Here is a 19,148-nt window from a genome sequence, read left to right as displayed (position 1 = left end):
GATCAGCTTTTTAAGGCCAACATTTCAGTAAGGCAGGAGCATCTTTACCCAAAGCACTAAATTCTTGGCTGCATCACTCCTTGGATAGCTGCCAATGGGCAGAGACAGATATGAGAAGGACCAGCATTTCAGCTAATCCATGTKCCTTTGCATGCCCTGTCCTGGTTCACATATGGCTGCAATTCCCACGTTTCTGTACTCGTTTAAAATAAGGTTATAATTCTCCTAAGTCACCTTTTGCTCCAAAGCAAACCAAAGAKCAAGACTGTACAGAAGAAGGAGGAGTGACGTGATGTTTCAAACCGCAAAATGTTTAATACTTGATTTTACTTTCTCCAAGCACCTGAATCACTTGTCCTTTACTGAAAAATGTTTGAAGCCAAAAGGAAGCTGGACACAGAACCATTTACCGCATATCCAAAAACCCAAGGCAAATCGCAAGGCCAGCTTTGTACAAGCTCCAAATTAAATCTGTGTGTGTAAAAACCATACACATATCGTACCTGCCACACAAGCAATACCTTTGCTTATTAAAATTCTATTGCCTTAAGCACACAGTTGCATCTCTCTCCCTTTCAAAAGGGGGAACCTGCAGTGTTACCCACGTGGTGCTGTTTGCCATGGCTTGAGAAATGCAACCCAGTAAAGCAGAGCTGGACGCCAGACTGGCAGCCTTGGAGGGCCTGTCCTGCCTTGAGGACACGACTTACRTGTTTGAGGAAGCAGTGGCTGACACACAGCGGGACATCGCGGCAGCGCTCCAGCTCCTTTAGGAAGTACTGGCAGTGGAAATCGTAGAGCTTCTCCAGGTTCCCAAAGATAGTGTTCYTCTTCCCACGTAAATCCTGAGGTAAATCAGTTCTTTCCATTTCTGGAAAATAGTTGTTGATGATATATCCTAAGGATCTAACATACTCCCTTTCTGTTGTGATCATCTCGTCCATTATGTGTTGCACTTTGTTGCTGCAAGACAGAAACAACTGCTTAACACTGACTGGTCATTACAAGGTGCAGTCTGTTGGTTGCTGTTTGAGCTTGCACTTTTTATTCATCTCTACCCACTTCTGAGGGAAAAAAAATACTCTGGTATTGACTGCTTAGCCACTTCTGAGATCTTTTGTCTTGGGTTCCTTCTGATTTCAATTACAGCTTTCCCATCTTCCTAAAGGGGGCTGGTTTTCATGAATGAAACAGATTGGAGCTGCTCCTAGGAAAACTAGCCATGAGAAAAGGCAAAGGTGTTTGCACCACGCTGAAGGTACTGTGCCACGCCAGACYCCCTTACTGCATGTGCAAAGGCGTCCGGATTTTTTTTTCATTCTTCTAATCAAATTGGAAACAGAGCAACATGCGGAGGGCAACAAAGATGATTAAGGGACTGGAGCATCTCTCGTATGAGGAGAGACTGAGTTGGGCCTGTTTAGCTTGGAGAAGAGAAGGCCGAGAGGGAATCTGATTAACACGTATAAGTTCATGAAGGGGGAATGTAGGGAGGAAGGGGCCACRTTCTTCTCATTGGTGGCAGTGACAGGACAAAGGGTAATGGGTGCAAGGTGCAACACAGCTGCAACATCTCCMTGTGAGGWRGAACTTCTTYMSTGTGAGSGTGCCAGAGCCCTGGCACAGGCTGCCCAGGGAGGCTGTGGAGTCTCCTTCTCYGGAGATCTTCCAAACCCGCCTGGATGCCGCCCTGTGCCMCRTGCTCTGGGTGTCCCTGCTGGAGCAGGGRGTTGGACTAGAKGATCTCMAGRGGTCCCTTCCAACCTCAACCATTCTGGGATTCTGTAACATTTTTGGGTTGATAAACCAACCTGCAGTCGAATATTTATGTTCTTCCTCAAAAACACAGTCTCTGGAAGTCTGTGCATTCCCACCCAGAAAGCTGTTCTTAAGGCTAAAGCCTGTGGCCGTTCTCAAGCTTAGACCTGACCWACCGTTTCCAGCAATGCTTGAGCTRAAGAGCGTGAAGGGGAAAGCGAAGCAGGGGAACAAGCAAAAGGAGAGGTGGGGGTGGAAATGAGGGTGCCATTTTGGGTGTAGGCAGCAGATATTCTGACAAGACTGGAAGAAACCACATTTCATGTAAAATATATATTTTCTTTGGAAAATGAAATAAATAAATAAATATAAACTCATGTCCAGTAAAATTCCTCTAACATCACGGACTTCATTCGCTAAAAAATGGAACTATCTGGTCCCTTGTTACAACCAGTGTTTTTGTAGAGTTCCTTCTTTTAATAACAACTTCTCACTAACTAAAATATAAAGCAGTTAAAGTCTTTTTGAATAGTTAATAATATAGAAATGTATTTTAAAGATGATAAATAATAAAATTATATTAAATTTTAAAAGAAYAAAAACTATTAAAATACGAATTACAACAAAAATTGCTGCTGAGTAATTCTGTCTTTCCCCACTACAGAATATTTACCAATTTTTTTAACATATGGTTGAGACAAATCTCAGCAAGCAAAGAAATACTCATATTGCTAAGAAGCTTTTGTTCAGATACCATGAGAAGCTACATGATATGTTGTTTTGCCCACTCAGGACCCTGAAATGATGATGAATTTTACTTCAAGGCGACTCTCCTTTGGTGGAGGTCTCTGTGAATCAAGGAACAATTACTGATTTACTAATTCAGCAGGGATTAGTAAAAATACTTTCTGAAAAAGACAGCAGATTTTTAAAAGCTTTTATTTTTGGTGCCAGATTGTATAGATAAAGGCACATTTTTGTTTATTAATATTGATTTAATATCAACATTAATAATGCTTCTTCAGAAACAGCACTGCTCAAYTGCTTAACCTGCCAAGCTACAATATGCCTTAGAGGGGGATATTGTATTGTATATATACTCTTTCTTTTTCCAAGAGTGGAGGGAAGGAGAAAAGGAGGGATTTCAAGTCTACTAGCAGATAAAAACAGCTAGAGGAGTTAGGAGAGAAATTCTGATTGAAGTGGCCAATTTAACTGAATTTCATCCCCTGCTCCCAAGGAGCAAAAATCAGAGCATGTCTATAAAACTTGAGGAGGGCTACAGTTTAAATCCTGTATTCCCTACTGTTTCTACTCAGTCCTTAATTGATTTCAATGAGATTTTCCCCTAGCTTAAAATGAATAAAAGCTTATTAATTATCTCTATTGTCCCCTCAACAAACGTAACTCAGAAAATTCGAATGAYACAAACGTGTTTCTTCCAGACCTGAGAGCACTTCCACTTTCTATCACCTCTTTTGATCTTTACTGTGGGGTAACCATTTCTCACCTTCCGCTTCTTTTCTTATCCTCTTCTTCCACATGGTGAATCCTTGACGGGGAGGATAAACTCCGGTTTCTACTTATCAAAGGGCTTCTACTATTGAAGCACTGCAGGTATTTTGTTTCCCTGGTGTTATTACTGGCTACCTCGAGTCCTTTGATATGCACTCCAGTGCAGCCACGGTGCTGAACTTCGCCGTGGCTGCTTTCATGCTGCCCGAGCTCAAAGCTCTGYGTTTTCTTCATGATCTTTTTGTGGGGTTGTCTCCTGTGGTGGGCCGGCGGCGAGGCGATGGGCTCAGCGCACGAGGGGGCTGAGYGTGCGCTGCAAACACCGTCCACGTCCTCTGAATTCCAGCTCCTCTTCTCAAGCTCACCTGGAAGGGAAGCAAGCCACTGGAGGGGAGATGCASGTATTTCCATGGCTGCTTCCATTGGTTGGTTTGAGGTCCCAAAGGCTAAAAAAGACGGTGCTTCTAGTGGCCGAGTCCTGTGTACAGGCTTAGCTTTGTCCACCCAAATACTGTCCTCGTCATTAGAAGAGGGGTACCCAGGGGCCTGACTTCCAACATCAAAGCCATCATTTCTCTTTGTAGTGCGTTCCTTGAGAACTTTGTGAATGCATTCCCTGTTGGAATCTCGGAAGGCTTCAGACAGAAATTCTCCTAAACGATGCCTTGTTTGCTGGCATTTTAGCCCCAAAACCTGCCACTGCTTTTGTTCTTGTTTGCCTCCCAGAGCTAAAATCATCTCACTCATTTTTTTAAAGTTCTCTGCAGAAAGTTTTGTACCTTCCTCATAATAGGTTTGCAGGCACTGTATCACAGATGGAGAATACCTGGTCCCCACGGTTAAATGTGCAAGACACTCACTGCAATGTAACATCCACTCTTGTGCCTGGATTAGAAGAGAAAAGTAGAGTTTAAGCTGCAAAATTTTGTATATATAAAATATTTCCTGTTTAAGGATTTCCTATCACTTAGGAAAAACTCCCGGCACAGACTGTGRGAAAATGAAGCACTGATTGATTCTCTCCAATCGCATGAGAATATTCCTATGCCTTGGATAAATCACAAAAGGAGAAAAGAATAAACATTTGCCACATTAAGAAAGCACACTAAAGAGGAAAACTATTTCTCATTTAGAAAAAGAACTGACCTGTGTTGTATCTAATGTCAGTAGCAGAGATGTGGAGAGAGAACAGAGCGCCAGGAAGAGAATGACATAAGAGGCCATGTGGTCTTTGTGTCTGCTATCTACTGAGCTTATCAACCCCCCAGCATGTGTCCCACCATGCTACATACACACTACTTCTGTCTTACAGAAACTAGAAAAGCAGGATTCATTTATAACAGAAAGATTTTAAGATTTTAGATTCAGGAATGAAAGGTCAAAATTATGCCTAGAAGATCATACATGCAATGAGAATATAAGTTCAGATGGAACATGACAAAGAGCACACTCAACAGATGTCTCAAAGACCTGCTCAGGTGCTTGGCAAAGGGAGAGGGGATCTCAAGGGCAACCCATCAAAGCTTCTCTAATTCAACATTTACTGGCTGAAAACTGGTTAAGCTGAAAATTATGCACTATTCTTAACACAAATCTGGCTTATTTTACAGTCGATTCCTYAGGGATCTACAGCAGTAACTCCAGATTACCTGGTCTTTGCTGTTGCGTGACAGCTGCTAAATGCCCTGTTCACTTGCCCAAATTCTTCCTCTAGTTCTAATCTTTCAGGGGCCTATATTGACTGCCAAGTAACAACGTGTCTGTTGACATTGCCTGATCACTGTTATAAAAGATAAGGTCCACCTTAAGGCAGAGATGCAAAAATATTTCTATTACCATCTCATAAAACTCATACAAATTGACCAGCTTTGTCAGCTCAGTCTTCCTCTTCTCCGTCTGAATGAAAATGTTATTCAGATATTTCTTGAAGTTCTGAACTTTCTCTTCCATGTTTAGTGGATGATTTCCTTGCACCAGCTGCAGTCCTTTCTCATAATAGTGCTGTTGAGGGAGGAAGAGAAAAAGCGATAAGCTATGTAATATACTATTTACTTTGTTATTATTCATTTATTTCATTATTATTTCATTAACGGTTTATCACATTAACAAATCTTACCGTGTCAGCTGTAATTCACATGAAAACTTAAAAATACAGCATCAGTTTTGCTGAATATTTGGATTTTGCACTTATCTGTTTTAATGCAGTGTTCTGCTTTTTTMATTTTGGATTTGGAAAGGTATAGAAGGAAAGTAAATATCTTAATGGAACAGAACAAAGATTACAGAAAATTGAAAYGAGTCTTTACAAACAGCAGGGAAAGTTGCAGTAGTAATTCATCCCTAAAATAACAGCTGGTTAAATGCATTTTCTAATTAACACACCTATTCTCTTGCAAGTACCAGTTGGACTTGATCTTGAAGATCCTTTCCAACCAGCCATAATGATTCTGTGATTCTATCATCTTTATCTCAAGTGAGAATTTCAATTAGTAAATTTTTCAGCGAGTAAGCACCTAAGTCTCTCTGTGTAGCTTTGCTTCCCTTCCTAAGTAACCCCTATTTTTGTGTCATGCAGCTTTTGCTGAATGTGACTTAGTGCCTGGCACAATAATCAGCTAGCCTTGCCTCCATCTTACTTTCCCTTGACATACAAGTTTTTTTTTCTGTRTTTTGTTTTGATTTTGGCAAATGTGGGCTTCCCAGGGCTCTGCAGCAGGTTATGCCATACAAAGGACTTCAGTGAGGAGCCTCTGAGCTAGCCCTAAGACTGAGGCRCAGTAGAGCATGAACTAAGCATGCTAGAAATTGGGAATTTCTCAGCTCAGGTGCAATGCATGTTACACAAATCACTGCAAAAATGTGTTGCTATGTGAGTTTTATCAGGAGAGCTGAAATCAGGGAGGTACACTTTGACCAAAAGCTCTTGGAGAGGTCACAGTCACTGTCTGAGGGGGGCTGACAGGAGCCCCTTCTGCAGATCTTCTCACAGGGCTGTCCTCAGTTGAATCACCTGTGCTGGCAACCTTTGCCTGTACTGGAGACACTTGGTACATGACAACATCTGATTGGTCAAGTTTGGATATATTCCCTGTTAAAACCTCCGTTTTTGATACAATCCCTTGGCCATTGTCCACCTCCTTCCAACCTCTACAATCAGTGCAATACAAGATATGAACTAGAGTCTTTTTCCCAAAAACGAGGCATAAGGTTATATCAATTCWCTTAAGGTTGTACATCACTTCACAAATTATGCAAGATTATACAGATACCTGCATGTGTGCTACAGTGACACAGTGGAAATATTGCTTTTGAGGTAGGAAWTGGTATCTCTTCTTGCTGCTGCAACCAAGCTCTGGTGCTGTACCAGTTCAGTCTGCACTTCACRTAGAGGTGCTCTGACCAAAGCTCCATTACCCAGTATAGACTGGGAAATGCCTGGAATGCTGCCAGTAAGAGTTAGCATTTTTCCACCTATTAGGCAACTAAGCATGCTTCTGTCTTCACTTCAAGACTAAATATTACAGTAATCCATTTTATTCATCCGTGAAAACTCAAAGGAAGTGATCTGTATTAGCATGTACCTACCTTYGTCTTGTCCATGAAATCTTGGAAATCTTCTTGCAGCTTCCTCACCTTTTCCAGTGAAAATCCCTCTTGATCTAAACAGCCAAGGTATTTCTCTCGCTCATTTTCAAACCACTGTTTTATCTGCACAAAAATACCAAACCAACCTGTTTTTCCCAATCAATTAATCAGACATTCTCCATACATAAATACAGTGTGCAGAAATAAGTTCAAATACTTCATATACATCTTCCTAAAGAAATTCTGCTTGCTTATATTACAGCTCAATTTGGCCTGCTTGAAATTCTAATGACTGTAATTTATTTTGCACTCAAGAACTGCTAGTGTTAATAGCACTATTCATGCATTATCCATGCATGCTTTGAGCGCACCAATATGTGATCAATAATATACATCATGTTATATAAATCCAGCTCTATAAATAAATAGACACTTAGAACTGCAACTTGTTTAACCTGATTCTCCAAGATTAGTACTGACCTGATCGCAGCCTTCTTCAAATTTTCTTGTTTCTGCAAGATTCTCCAACTGCTGCAGGCATTTATTAGATAAGAGCACCAGCCTATGGACTTCCTCATCCACTTGATTATAAAGTCTTGTTGCAATCTCTATGGCATCCCTATTAGATGGGGAGGAAAGATCAACAGAATGTTTCTGACAAAGCCAATATCAGAAGAAATGAGTCTTTCAGAAGGCATTAATCCCCTAGTTGGCTGAAGAACTTTGAGTGATGAAGAATGATGAAGACTCAACTCTTTTTTTTTTTTTAAACTGAACTTGTCAAATGCAAATGTACCTTACTGAAAACCACACAAACATGCAAACATGATGGTTCCACTTTTCAAGTTGAAAACATCCAGAATATTAAATGTGTCTCCTGCGGGCTAAGACGACTTTGTGAGCTGTTGAATATATAAAGTTGCCTCCACTTGACAATGATTGCATCAGCCTGGAAATCAATTCAAACTCTGCTCTAACAAAACTTCAAATAMTTAAAACTTACAGCATTTGCTGAATTAGAACTTTACTACTACTACTTTATTTTTTGAACAAGCTCTAAGCTCCTCCAGGATTCAGCTGTACCTCATACTTTACATAAAGAAGTAGTAGTAAAGTTCTAATTCAGCAAATGCTGACACAGCTATGCAGTAGAGGAGCTGTCGAAAATACAACCTTACATTTCAAAAGTAGTAAACAACTGTTTTCACTTCTATAATTCTCCATCACTGTAAGGGTGGTTGAGCACTGGAACAGATTGCCCAGGGGTTGTACAGATATTGAAAGACTAGACTAAAGTGCAGACTAGACTGTTCAACCTCCTCTTGCTGACCATGCTTGAGCAGGGTGAGTGTTTGACCAGAGAGTCTCCAGAGGTAACTTCYAAGCTCCTCTATGCAGTTACTCTGTGATTCATGGTCAGCACCTTTTGAAGAGTCTCTACTTACCGATAGTCTTCTGTGTGGCAGGTCTCCTTTCTTAGTCTTGCAAGGACTGTTCCACCTTCTAGCCTCAGTGTTACTAACAAGGCATCTTCCAAAACGAGTTTCATCATTGTCTTGTGCTTACTGATTAAGTCACATACATCCTATGCAGAAGAAAAATAACGTGCCATTAGAAACCTAGGCATTGAACATTATCTAGCTCACACATAGTTGGAAAAAAAAAAGAAAGAAAAAAGAAAAGAGAGAACACTGGGATTTTGCTTTGTGCTTGTTCCACTTGCACTACCTTGTCRTTTTTGTCCAAACACTTCTGACCAAACATATATAAAACACACTAATCCAGGCAGAGCTGTGCTTATACTCAGCTCTGGCCAAAGTTCTCCTGACCACACAAGCTCAGGCGGAATGGCTCTATYAGAGAGATGTTCTGACATGATAAAGAGCATTAGTGAGTGACCTCTGGTCCAGTGACTGCAGTGCAAAACAACACTCAGTAACACTGAAATTCAGGCAAGTACGATCACGTTTGACTATCCAAGGTAAAACAGTAAGATTCCTCTTAAGAGCTAATAGTTCTGTTTGCAGCATTGCAGTTTCAGTCAAAATAAAGCATTTAGTCAAAAAATCTAGTAAAAGTAGCAAGCTTCCTTGCTGACAATGGAGACATTTACACTTGTCCTTTCCACCAGGACTCACCTGGGCAGTGTTGAGGGTTCTGTTGGCTGTCAGGGAGCCCACCGCGTCCTGCAGAAAGCCAGTGGCCTCCCTGCAGTCTGTAATAAAGGGTTCCAGTTTCTGCATTGACAAAACAAGACAACAGGCACAACTTCAGAAAGAGTCGAAAGCAATCGCTTTGATGTCCGGAATTTAAAAACACAATGAACAGGCAAAATTCTTTTTGTGGTAAATTTTTGGTTCTTTTACAGTGTAATTAAATTGATCCACTTAGTGTTACATCAACATAGGCCACACTGGACAAGAAGAAATAACAACTTCAGGTGTTTTGGCGCAACTTCACATACTTTTATGGTTAGCCCTGCTTTTGAAATCAGAGTTTTAACCAACAAGCAGGACAGCTCCACCAATCTCTGCAGAAAAGAAAAGGACACACGGAGAGAACTGCAGGTCAGATCCACAGGTAGGATAAATTCTGCTAGGTAGGAATCTCATGCTAGTTATTCAGATGCRAGTTAGACCGAACATCAGGTGTGTCTAGTTAAACAGAATCTCTTAAGACTAAAAAAAGAAATGCTTTGGGAAATAATACATTATGAATCTCCCAACAAAGAAATCATTGCACACTACGCAATACAAAGTTATTGTCCCACACTGAAACAACTAGCGTTCAATATAATCAGGGATTGAAGAGAGCACAGGACTCTGTGGAGGAAAGGAGAAAAAGGGAAAACGATCAGTCTGAGCAGAAGTTAGCAACTGCAAMCAAACTTTTATTTATTTATTTTTAATGAGTAACAAAAACTATTAAATTCAATGAAAAAAATGAAAAGGAATGACTATATAGCAAGGACTCCAAAGCAGATCCTACCCTTCGGAAACATATCCAGTCATTGTGGTTATATTGAAATGTTCCATCAAATTCTGCTGTCAACTGCGTGCAGTCAATAAGCTTATTCAGGGCCTTCAGGGATGTCAGAATTTCATACTTCTCGGGGGAAAAATAAATAAATAAATACATTAATAAATAAAGCTTTAGAAAACTTATGAACTCTAAGGCAAAGACACTTAATTTCCCTCCCCCAGAATCTATGGTCTCTTAAGAGACCCAGTTACCCAGTTAATGTAAACCACTACACACGTGTTACATGTGTGTGTGTGGTGGGGTGTGCGGGGTCTCCAAGTCTCCCTTCCACATGGGCYGTTTTCCATCACTGCGAAAGGAAGGGCACTGAGCACTGCTGATTTACAGAAGCCAGGAAGCTGGTCCCAAGAGATGTACCTCATTTGAAGAGTTACATTTTGCTTTTTGTAGTATTTGGAATATATTCAGAAGTAGGGTAAAAAAATGTGTGTGTATACACACACACACACACACACACACACACACACACACACACATTTTTTCCCCCCTACCTCTGAATGTATTCCAAATGCTACAAAATGATATATGTTTTTATATATATATATATATATGCTATACATGTTTTTATATATATGATATATATATATAAACAATTTATATAATTTTATATATTTTTTATATATACATATATATCTCAAATGACCGATCTTGCGGAGCTGTCTAAGCTACAGGGCAATGATACAGAATATCAATAAAAATCCTTTTCTTTGGTATAATGATATTTCTCCCAAGAAAAGGAGATTTTTACATTATACACCAGATAAAAAAAAAAAATCCAGAAGCACAAACTACTTTTCTGATTGACACTAACTTAAATAACTGCATCTGTGCTCTAAAATCCTTCATTTTCCTTTTAAACATCTATGCTAATTTGACACTAAATCATTCACTGCTAACTGTGGTACCACAGATACCAATACACAAATACTGTGTTATTGAGAGGACTGTTTTCAGCACARCTGTTCCAACAGTCCACAGAACTAAGTAGTAGGCACCGAGACACAGAGAAAATTACCCTTAAAATTCAACCCAGAAGACTCACCTTTACTAAGCAACACACTCAAAGAATTTTGCAGTCACTTTTATTGGAAGAATATTTCATATGAAATTTATACTTACAAATACCTTTTGACAGCTCTAAGCAATGTCTTAGCTTACCTGAATTGGTATGTCCCGGTCCGGCCTAGAAGAACATTCCTTATCAGTCAATAAAAGGACACTGTGAATTGAATGAGGAATTGCATTCTGCAAAGGAATACAAACGCAGTTACAGAAAGGTAGTTTCTGCAAAATTCATCATCTCTTTCCTTTTCTAACACACTATAGAAAGAAGCTTCTCTGATTAGTTGTTCCTCAAAATCCAACCAYGAAGTCAACACGGTTCTCTTGAAGCATCTTGAACTCTTCATTCCACCACTCAGTCACTGCTCAGATCTGGGACAATTCCACAATGCTAGCAGGATTCCTAATAAAATTACTGCTAATTTACAGAAATTAAAATATGTTTTACCACACTATTTGTTCTAAACCAAAATGTTATTTATTTGCTCAACCTTTTATTCATTTATGCCTTTCTCCTAAATCAAGGTAATGGCTGTGCTAAAGAGCTGCATTCCATCAGGGGTAAAGGACACAGGGGCTTCAGTTTTCAGCACATTCTGTCTTTGAAATGTGTTTCAATCCAAGCAGCAAACTAAAATTTAAAGAAGATGAAACCAACAGCACGTGAATCAGTAGAACYATCTTCCCAGGATGCTGATCCAGTCCATGAACAMTTGATACGCAATGTTTACGAAATAYGGACTTAAGTATGATACATCAGTTCAAATTTCACTTAATTTGTTTCTGGAGAAAAATAATTCTCTGTCGTAACTTTAATTATTTTAACCTTATTATTATATATTATTTACATAATATATTATTATTTATTCATTATTATATTACTATATTTATTTTAATCTTATTTTTAAAACTATTTCTGCTTTAACTTTTTCCACCTCATCCTTGTGAGCCCTTACTCTGCAGAACAGCCACCAGGGGAAGAGAGCTCCTATTCCCAACACATTGCAATATGTGTCACAGCATGTTTTAAAACCAACACTCCTAGCACTTCATTCTGCACTTAGGCAGGATGCTTCCCTCGTGCACTACTCACCTGCATTGCTGTTAATGCTTTGAAAAGAGAAGAATGAGGCTGGCACTTCCGTGCATCCACCAGCAAAACGATTCCCAAATCACGGACCTCCTTCCTAGCAACAAAAGAGATATGTGTGTTTTTAAAGCTATCTTCTTTTAGGGAGCAAACTCTATGCTGAAGGCTTTTAGCCCTTTACCAGAGCAAACGGACTGAGGAGGGGTTCACTTTCAATACATGGTTTAATCTTAAGATACACTTCAGGTTTTGTTTAGAGAGAGTTTTTGCTTAAAATAAGGAAAACAAAGCCAAACAGTAAAAAGCCTTAGTACAGAATATGTGAAGAGGTACTACACTCTTTCTGTTCTCTTAGAGTGTATCTGTGAACCTCACCATCTTTCTTACTTTTCCTAGTCAAAATGACATTTATTTTGTTTTCCCAGTACTTGGCATTCTTATTTTCCCATAATTTGCCACTTCTATTATGATTGTAAAATGGACAAAAAAAAATTATATCAACCTTCAGGTTTGCAAAATTTAGGCCAGGGTTTATATATTACAAGAGACAACTGAACTCGGTGAGAAAACCCAGTATGTCAGTGTGAGGAAAATCAAAGCATATGGGCTGCTAGGTTATCCATATGGACTCTGCATTATATATTTTTAGAGAGGAAAAGACAGCTGGGGAAGGAATAAAACACAACACCATTATTCTTAACAAAACCAATAAAAATGTCTGCATGTCAACTGCAGACCTGTTATAAGACAGACTACATAAGTTACCAAAGAAGTTATATTGCTGACAAACCTGTGGAATTGGCAAACTCACAGTTATCTTCTACAAACAGCAAGACTTCATTAAAAGACTTCCTGAGAAACTACTTTACCATGTTTATTTATCTCACAGAATGGTTAAGGTTGGAAGGGACCTCTAGAGGTCATCTAGTCCAAACCTCCTGCTCAAAGAGGTCTCCTGGAAAAAATAACCAGTGCTAAACCTGCAGGATCAAATATGAAAGGCAAACACATAAACCCAATTTCATGTGCACAAATCAAATCGGTTGCAGTTACAGAAGGATTCCATGAGGTCTTACTTCACAGTTCCACCTCGAGCTAACACTTGAAGGATGCAGAGCTCAAGTTATTTCTTTTATGCTTCCTGTTGCTCAGAAAACAACAAATGAAAACAGAACTAAAATTGAAAATAACCCTGTTATTAGACTAAGGGCTTTAGCCCAAGTTCTAACGCTAAGTCTTTAGGTGCAAGTAGACACACACGTGGTGTTTGAGCCCAGTTTGCAGGGCCCACCCTAATAAGCCTCTCCAAGGAGCAGCTGTACATGCACTGCCTCTAAGGACAGTGCCAGAGGTGTGGGGTTACCTGAACAAAAACTCAGTGCATGAGGAAGCCGCCTGCACCTCAGCTGCACACGTACTTGACAGGACGAGTGGAAGCTACTCATAAACCMGAGGCATAGAGGAGCATGGCAGACACAACGAGCTTTCAATTTTGGTACCTTATTTAAAAGGTGTAACAGAATAGTACATTTACAAAGCAGCAAACAGCTGTCCAACCACAACGTGATTATTTAATCACATAAATCAAACATTAAACATAACAGCTAACAGAAAAACAAGCTACAAGATTGAGACCTCTCAAGCTCTTGTTCCTGCCAGTACGTGATGTTCATAAAAAAAAAAAAAAATTAGTGCTGCCTGGGATGAGGAAGCACTTAAGACTTTTCCATAATAGCAGGGTCTCCATAGCCCTAATATCTGTGTTAGCATAAAAAATAAAGTCAAAGCCCAGCGGGTTGGCTCTCTTCATACCTGGGGATGCTGTACAGATACATCAGAAGACGAGCAATTGCTGCACTCGTGCAATGCTCTTTCAGCCAGATGGCGTGTCTTGTGCAGACCTGTATCACCGCCCGGCCGCTCCTGTCTCTGCTTCCTGGACAGAGAGACGCAAARCGAAGGTTGGCAAAAAGTTTAGCTAGGAACGGGAGATTTGCAGGGAAGGTTTTGCACGTGCGTGTCTGAAAACTAGCAAAGCTCTCTTAAAAACACTCAAGAGTGTTTCTGCTTATGTGATTTTTTAAGAGGTTGTGGTCGAAAGCTGAGATAATCATCCTCACATGATCAAAGCAAAGCCCACAAAGCTTTGCTGTTCCTCCAATTAACTCTTGCAAATGAAACACTCTTGTAAAAGAGGCTGGCTCTACCCAGCAAAACTGTACTTTTATATCAGTCGGCAACTTGTCCATAATTTATCTTTGGTATTGCCAAACACACACATTTATGAAAAAAACCACACATTTATGCTTTGTGCACGTTTCACCTGTCACTGGGTAGGGTGCCAGTCGCACAGCACGTACCGCACAGGGAAAGGACTCCAGCCTGCAGCAGCTCCTGGTCCGTGTCGAGCAGCTGCCGTGGCAGCCTGTGGCCAAGGCTGCCCGCGTTGGCAGCGAGCAGGTCGCGGTCACGGAGCGCCAGAACGGGGGAGGTATCCGCGGCTGCGTCACCCTCTCCTCCCTGGAAGCCGGGTTTGGCAGGGGTTGCTGTCGAGTGCTGATAAGGGCCTGGACAAATGGGAGAATTGGTTATTATTTGTTTTTTTCCCCTTAAGTTTTTTCCCTTAAGACTGCTCTSCGATAATGACAGATATGTAGAATATATCCAGATGCAAAGAAACAAAGATATGTAATCTGCAGATTATAATCTTGTTTTAAAAGAGTTCAGGCAGCAAGTTGAGCACTTGAAAGTCTGGGATTGAACTATCAAGAGAAATCATTTGATCTTCCTGTGATCTTCCTTCTGCATTTCCACATGCATGCATTTCCACAGATTAGGCATCTGTTGGTGCTCCATGCCCACCTCTGAGGCCTCCACTGCACAGGGCTGGCAAGCACAATTTACACAATGGCACTGCATGGAGAAGAGAGCAGATTTCGGGGTATTCCGCAAACTGGCAGGTGGGATCCCATGGGAAACAGCTGTGAAGGAGYTGACTGAAGCTCGCAAGTCTTTCAAGACAACATCCTCGAAGGGCAAGGTCCAACCACACTGAGGCAAAAAGTAAATGCAAGAGACCAGTTTGCCTAGGCAGGCAGCTCGGGCGAGAGCTCCAGTGCGGAAAGATGGAGATGCAAACGGCTCCAAAGAGTGGAGGTGAAAGCTGGGACAAGCTACAACGGAAGAATTTAGATACACTGCCCTGGCAATTAGGGATGGTGTTAGCAAACCCAAAGCCCAGAGTTGCGACTTAAAGGCCATATTAAGGGCAATAAAAGTTCCTACTGCTCCCTCAGTAATAAAAGACAGAACAAGAAAAATGTAGGACCACTGCTGAATGGGGCAGAAGGAGAAGTGACAGTAGACACTCGTAAGGCTGAACCATTCAGCGCCTTCTCTGCCTGAGTCTTGGTCAAGTTAGTCTACAGCAGTAGACAAGGACAGGTCGGAATCACAGAGCGCTTGAGGCAGAGAGCTCTGGAAGTGATGTCCCCTATCCAACGTGCCCTGATCTAGCAGGGTCCCCTAGGGCCTGCTGCACAGGACCCTGCCCTGTCCCAGTGCCCTGTAACCCCTCCCACAGGAAAGCAGCTTTTCCTTATGTTCAGGGAGAACTTCCTGGGTTCCAGTTTGTGTCTGTTGCCTCTTGTCCTACCACCGAGAAGAGTCCGGCCCCATCCTTTTTACATCCTCCCTTCAGATCATTACAGATATATAATTATTAGTTTTGGATCATCTGACAACTTGCTGAGGGTGCTGTCCCTTCATTCAGGACATTGATGAGTAAGTTGAACGAGGYTGGTCCTCAGATTGACCCCTGGGAGACCCTGATGGTTCCTGGCCTCCAACTAGACCTTGCACCATGCACACATCTCTCCTGCACCTTCTGGACCTACCTAGGAGCACGTGATGGGAGACGGTGTCAAAAGCTTTCCTGAACCCAAGGCAGACGACATCCATTTCTCTCCCCTCCTCTCATCTCACCATGCAAAGCTGCTGGGTGGGTTAAGCCATCATTTCTCCCTGCTGACTACACCTGCTCGTCCTTCGTGCACTTGGAACTGGCATTCGGAAGGAGCTGCTCCACCACCCTTCCAGGGATGCAGGTGAGGCTGGCTGGCCTGCGATTCCTGGGTCCTCTTTCTTGCCCTTTTTGAAAATCAGGAGTTGCTTTCGCTTCCTGCCAGTCCCCAGGCATCAGTCCCAACCACCATGATCTTTCCAAGACGATCAAGAGTGGCCTTGCAATGACACCAGCGGGTGAACCCCATCAGGGCACATGGGCTTGTGTACATCCAGGCTGCTTAAGCAGTACCTAGCTCAGCCCTCCTCCACTGAGGGAAACTCCTCCTCTCTCCAGATTTTCCTTCCAGTCCCCAGAGCCTGCGGTTCTCCTTTCTGTTTATGGGTCACGGCCTGGAAGAGGTGCACGCAGGCTGGCAAGATCTGCTAAGAAAAGCTATTGCACAAATGTGACAGCATTGGTCTAAAGCCAGGAATAACATGGCTGAGGATAAGAGCACCCCCACAGAAAGCACAGGAGTCACTTGTTCCTGCTTTAAACATGCAGTCCAGGAAGACACGTTCAAGGTTTGTCACAAACATATCAATTACATCCTGCACCCGCAAGACTCATGACGCTCAAAACGTGTTGAAAACAAACACACATCCAAAAAAAATGTCAAAGCTCCAAAAAGGAACTGCAAGGGATAAACAAGGATGAGACATTAGAATTTGTCCAGGTTATTTTTCCACAGGCAATATAAATCTTTTCTGCTTGTCATCTGCAGCARCCTGGCACACAGCCACAGCCATTAGATTGTCCTGTTTGAACACGAATCCCAGGACTCCCTGAGGTGCGGGGCACACTGAGACCTTAAGTGAACCACGAGCTTCCAGTTTGCAGCTGCTTGGAGCATGGGCAAAGAAAGAGGACATCTCTCCAACTGTGTCCATATATACTTACCAAGATTTTCAGGTGATCCTCCCAACAGCTGTATTTTTCTTTTAATTCCAAAAGAGAATATACAAAACATCTTGAAAAGCACTTATGTGAAAATATTTAACACAGAATGTTACTTTGACACTAAATATTCTGTCAGAGTAACACCAACAGAACTGATAAAAAATGTCAATTACTGCAAAGCAAGCAAATGTTTAAGTTTAGATCCAGAAAAGGAAACTGTCTAGATGCAAAGGCTATTTATTCAGCTAAAACCATATGAGGATGTTACACAAAAAAAAAAAAAAAAAAGAATGATATCTAAAGGATTTTTATTTTATTTATTTTTCTCTTTTACCTTCATCTCCTTTGTTGTGCTTATGGCTTCTCACAGGAGTGGAAAACGACCCAGAATCCAATTTTCCTGGCCTCGAAACACATCCATTTAACAACCTTTTGGGGTTTCCATCGGACACAGTGTGCAGGACCTTGTCAGGTCTCTGATCTGACAGACGTGGACTTCTGTGCGCCCTGTCCAGGGAGCGCGAGAGTCTCGGCCCTGCCTTGCACTCCGCTGCAGACGGAGTTTCAGGAGGTGCAAACACTTTCTTAAAAGCCAGGGGAGAATCAGCAAGGCTTAGGCCTTTCTTCACGTCGTCCTTTGGAAGGAGCCTACCAAATAAGAAGTTCCCCTTCTCTGCCTGACCCTCACAAGCTCTGCCTTCGTTCGCAGCACAYGGGTCGGCTCCGTGCTCTGAAGCTTCCTCTTCCACGACGGACTCCTTGGAGCTGAAGCTGACGTTCATGGGATTCTGCAGCGCCTCGATGTACGACTTCCTGAGCAAGCGCCTCGCCTCGAGGCGCGCCGAGTCCCTGCGCGGCGGCCCTGCCGGGCACGGCCCGCTCAAATCCCCGTCCAAAGGGAGGCTGCGCACAAGGCTCTCTTTTTCCAGTTCCACCATGGATGACARTGTGTCACCTTTTAAAATCACGAGGTCCTTTCCAGGCCCAGCAGCTCTGTCCTTGGCGAGGGGCCAGGCCTCTGGGCTCACACGGCCATCGACAGGGTCGGCCTTGACGGCGCCTTCGGGAGCCCTCGTGCTCCCGAGTGCCAGGCTGCTCCCCGGGGCCGGCACGGAGCTCTTGAGGCCACCGGGCTGCTTTGGGATGGGGGCTTCTCTCACGGTGGAGGCTGTTTCGCTGGAAGTGGAGCTGTCACACGAGCTGCTGCTCTCCATGGTGTGGGTCAGGGCATCGGCGGRATCGCTGAGGAGCCGGTCGCAGGGATTCCCCGCGTAATTGCACAGGATGGTTTCAGTCGTGGGAACAAAGATGGGGTTAACGATGTTCTTCCACGGGGTCCTATACACGGCTGAGCCCGTTGTCAGCAAGCAGCTCCTCAAGGGAAAATTCTCTCTTTCATCATTGAGCTTTTCCAGAAACGTCGCCGTAAAAACGCAGCCATACATTGCTTCAGGTATGGTGACTTCTTCCATTCCTTGCCCACCCCTGGAGAGGCATTTTAAAACCAGCCTGGCCAGCTGCTTCCCCGCAGGGGCTACCTGCAGGTAGAAGTCCCCCGGTTTCAAGCAGACGCGGTGCAGAGATGMCAACTGTATCACCACTTTCTCATGGATGCACAGGGGCCAGCCTTCATGGTAGAAGATGAGGCCAGTGTACTTGGCCTGTCGGGAGAAAAGAAAGGAAAAACCTCAGAAGAAAAACCTGGCTTTTAATGAGAGCATCGTGTTCTTTCCGAAAAGCAAGCGGGATTCAACCATAGTTCAGCTGCCCATTTGCCTGCAGTATCCCCAGGGTTTTGTACCTTATAGCATGGCAGGAGGGAGCCCAGTCAAGATTATGTCCAATAGGAACAWAAAATAGCTCTGTGGAAATAAAAGAGCCCCCTCTGACCCACCATCTCTCTCATTTCCTGAAGGGGAAACTGTTTCTTTAACTAAATCTTTAGCCTAGCTTTCCAGCTGCTGGGTAGAAAGGAGTTTATCATAATTTTATATTACTAGGTATTATATTTTAATGAGCCACATTAAACTTTCCAAAGTAATATTAAAAGTCAAAACCATAAAAGCAAAAAAAAAAAAAAAAAAAAAAAGATGCTAAAAAATTGTGTTTCCAAGATTTGAACTTCCTAGT

General features: G+C 42.3%; 1 protein-coding gene across 1 annotated transcript in view; it reads right to left on the bottom strand.

Annotated features, from left to right (window-relative positions):
* Positions 1-19,148, bottom strand: part of PLEKHG4B (pleckstrin homology and RhoGEF domain containing G4B) — a 52,700-nt gene that overhangs the window by 6,459 nt on the left and 27,093 nt on the right. Inside the window, exons 4-16 of the mRNA XM_026039662.1 lie at positions 17,353-18,679; positions 14,409-14,619; positions 13,865-13,984; positions 12,056-12,149; positions 11,059-11,145; positions 9,847-9,963; positions 8,997-9,095; positions 8,304-8,443; positions 7,339-7,477; positions 6,859-6,981; positions 5,110-5,274; positions 3,269-4,158; positions 711-963 (exon numbers count right to left, since the gene is read on the bottom strand). Coding sequence (XP_025895447.1) covers positions 711-963; positions 3,269-4,158; positions 5,110-5,274; positions 6,859-6,981; positions 7,339-7,477; positions 8,304-8,443; positions 8,997-9,095; positions 9,847-9,963; positions 11,059-11,145; positions 12,056-12,149; positions 13,865-13,984; positions 14,409-14,619; positions 17,353-18,679 — 3,765 coding nt within the window. The remainder of the gene's footprint in view (positions 1-710; positions 964-3,268; positions 4,159-5,109; positions 5,275-6,858; positions 6,982-7,338; positions 7,478-8,303; positions 8,444-8,996; positions 9,096-9,846; positions 9,964-11,058; positions 11,146-12,055; positions 12,150-13,864; positions 13,985-14,408; positions 14,620-17,352; positions 18,680-19,148) is intronic.

Source organism: Nothoprocta perdicaria, unplaced genomic scaffold (assembly GCF_003342845.1).
Source record: "Nothoprocta perdicaria isolate Ctin4 unplaced genomic scaffold, notPer1 scaffold_235, whole genome shotgun sequence".
Classification (NCBI taxonomy): domain Eukaryota; kingdom Metazoa; phylum Chordata; class Aves; order Tinamiformes; family Tinamidae; genus Nothoprocta; species Nothoprocta perdicaria.
This window is presented reverse-complemented; position numbering and strand designations above follow the sequence as displayed.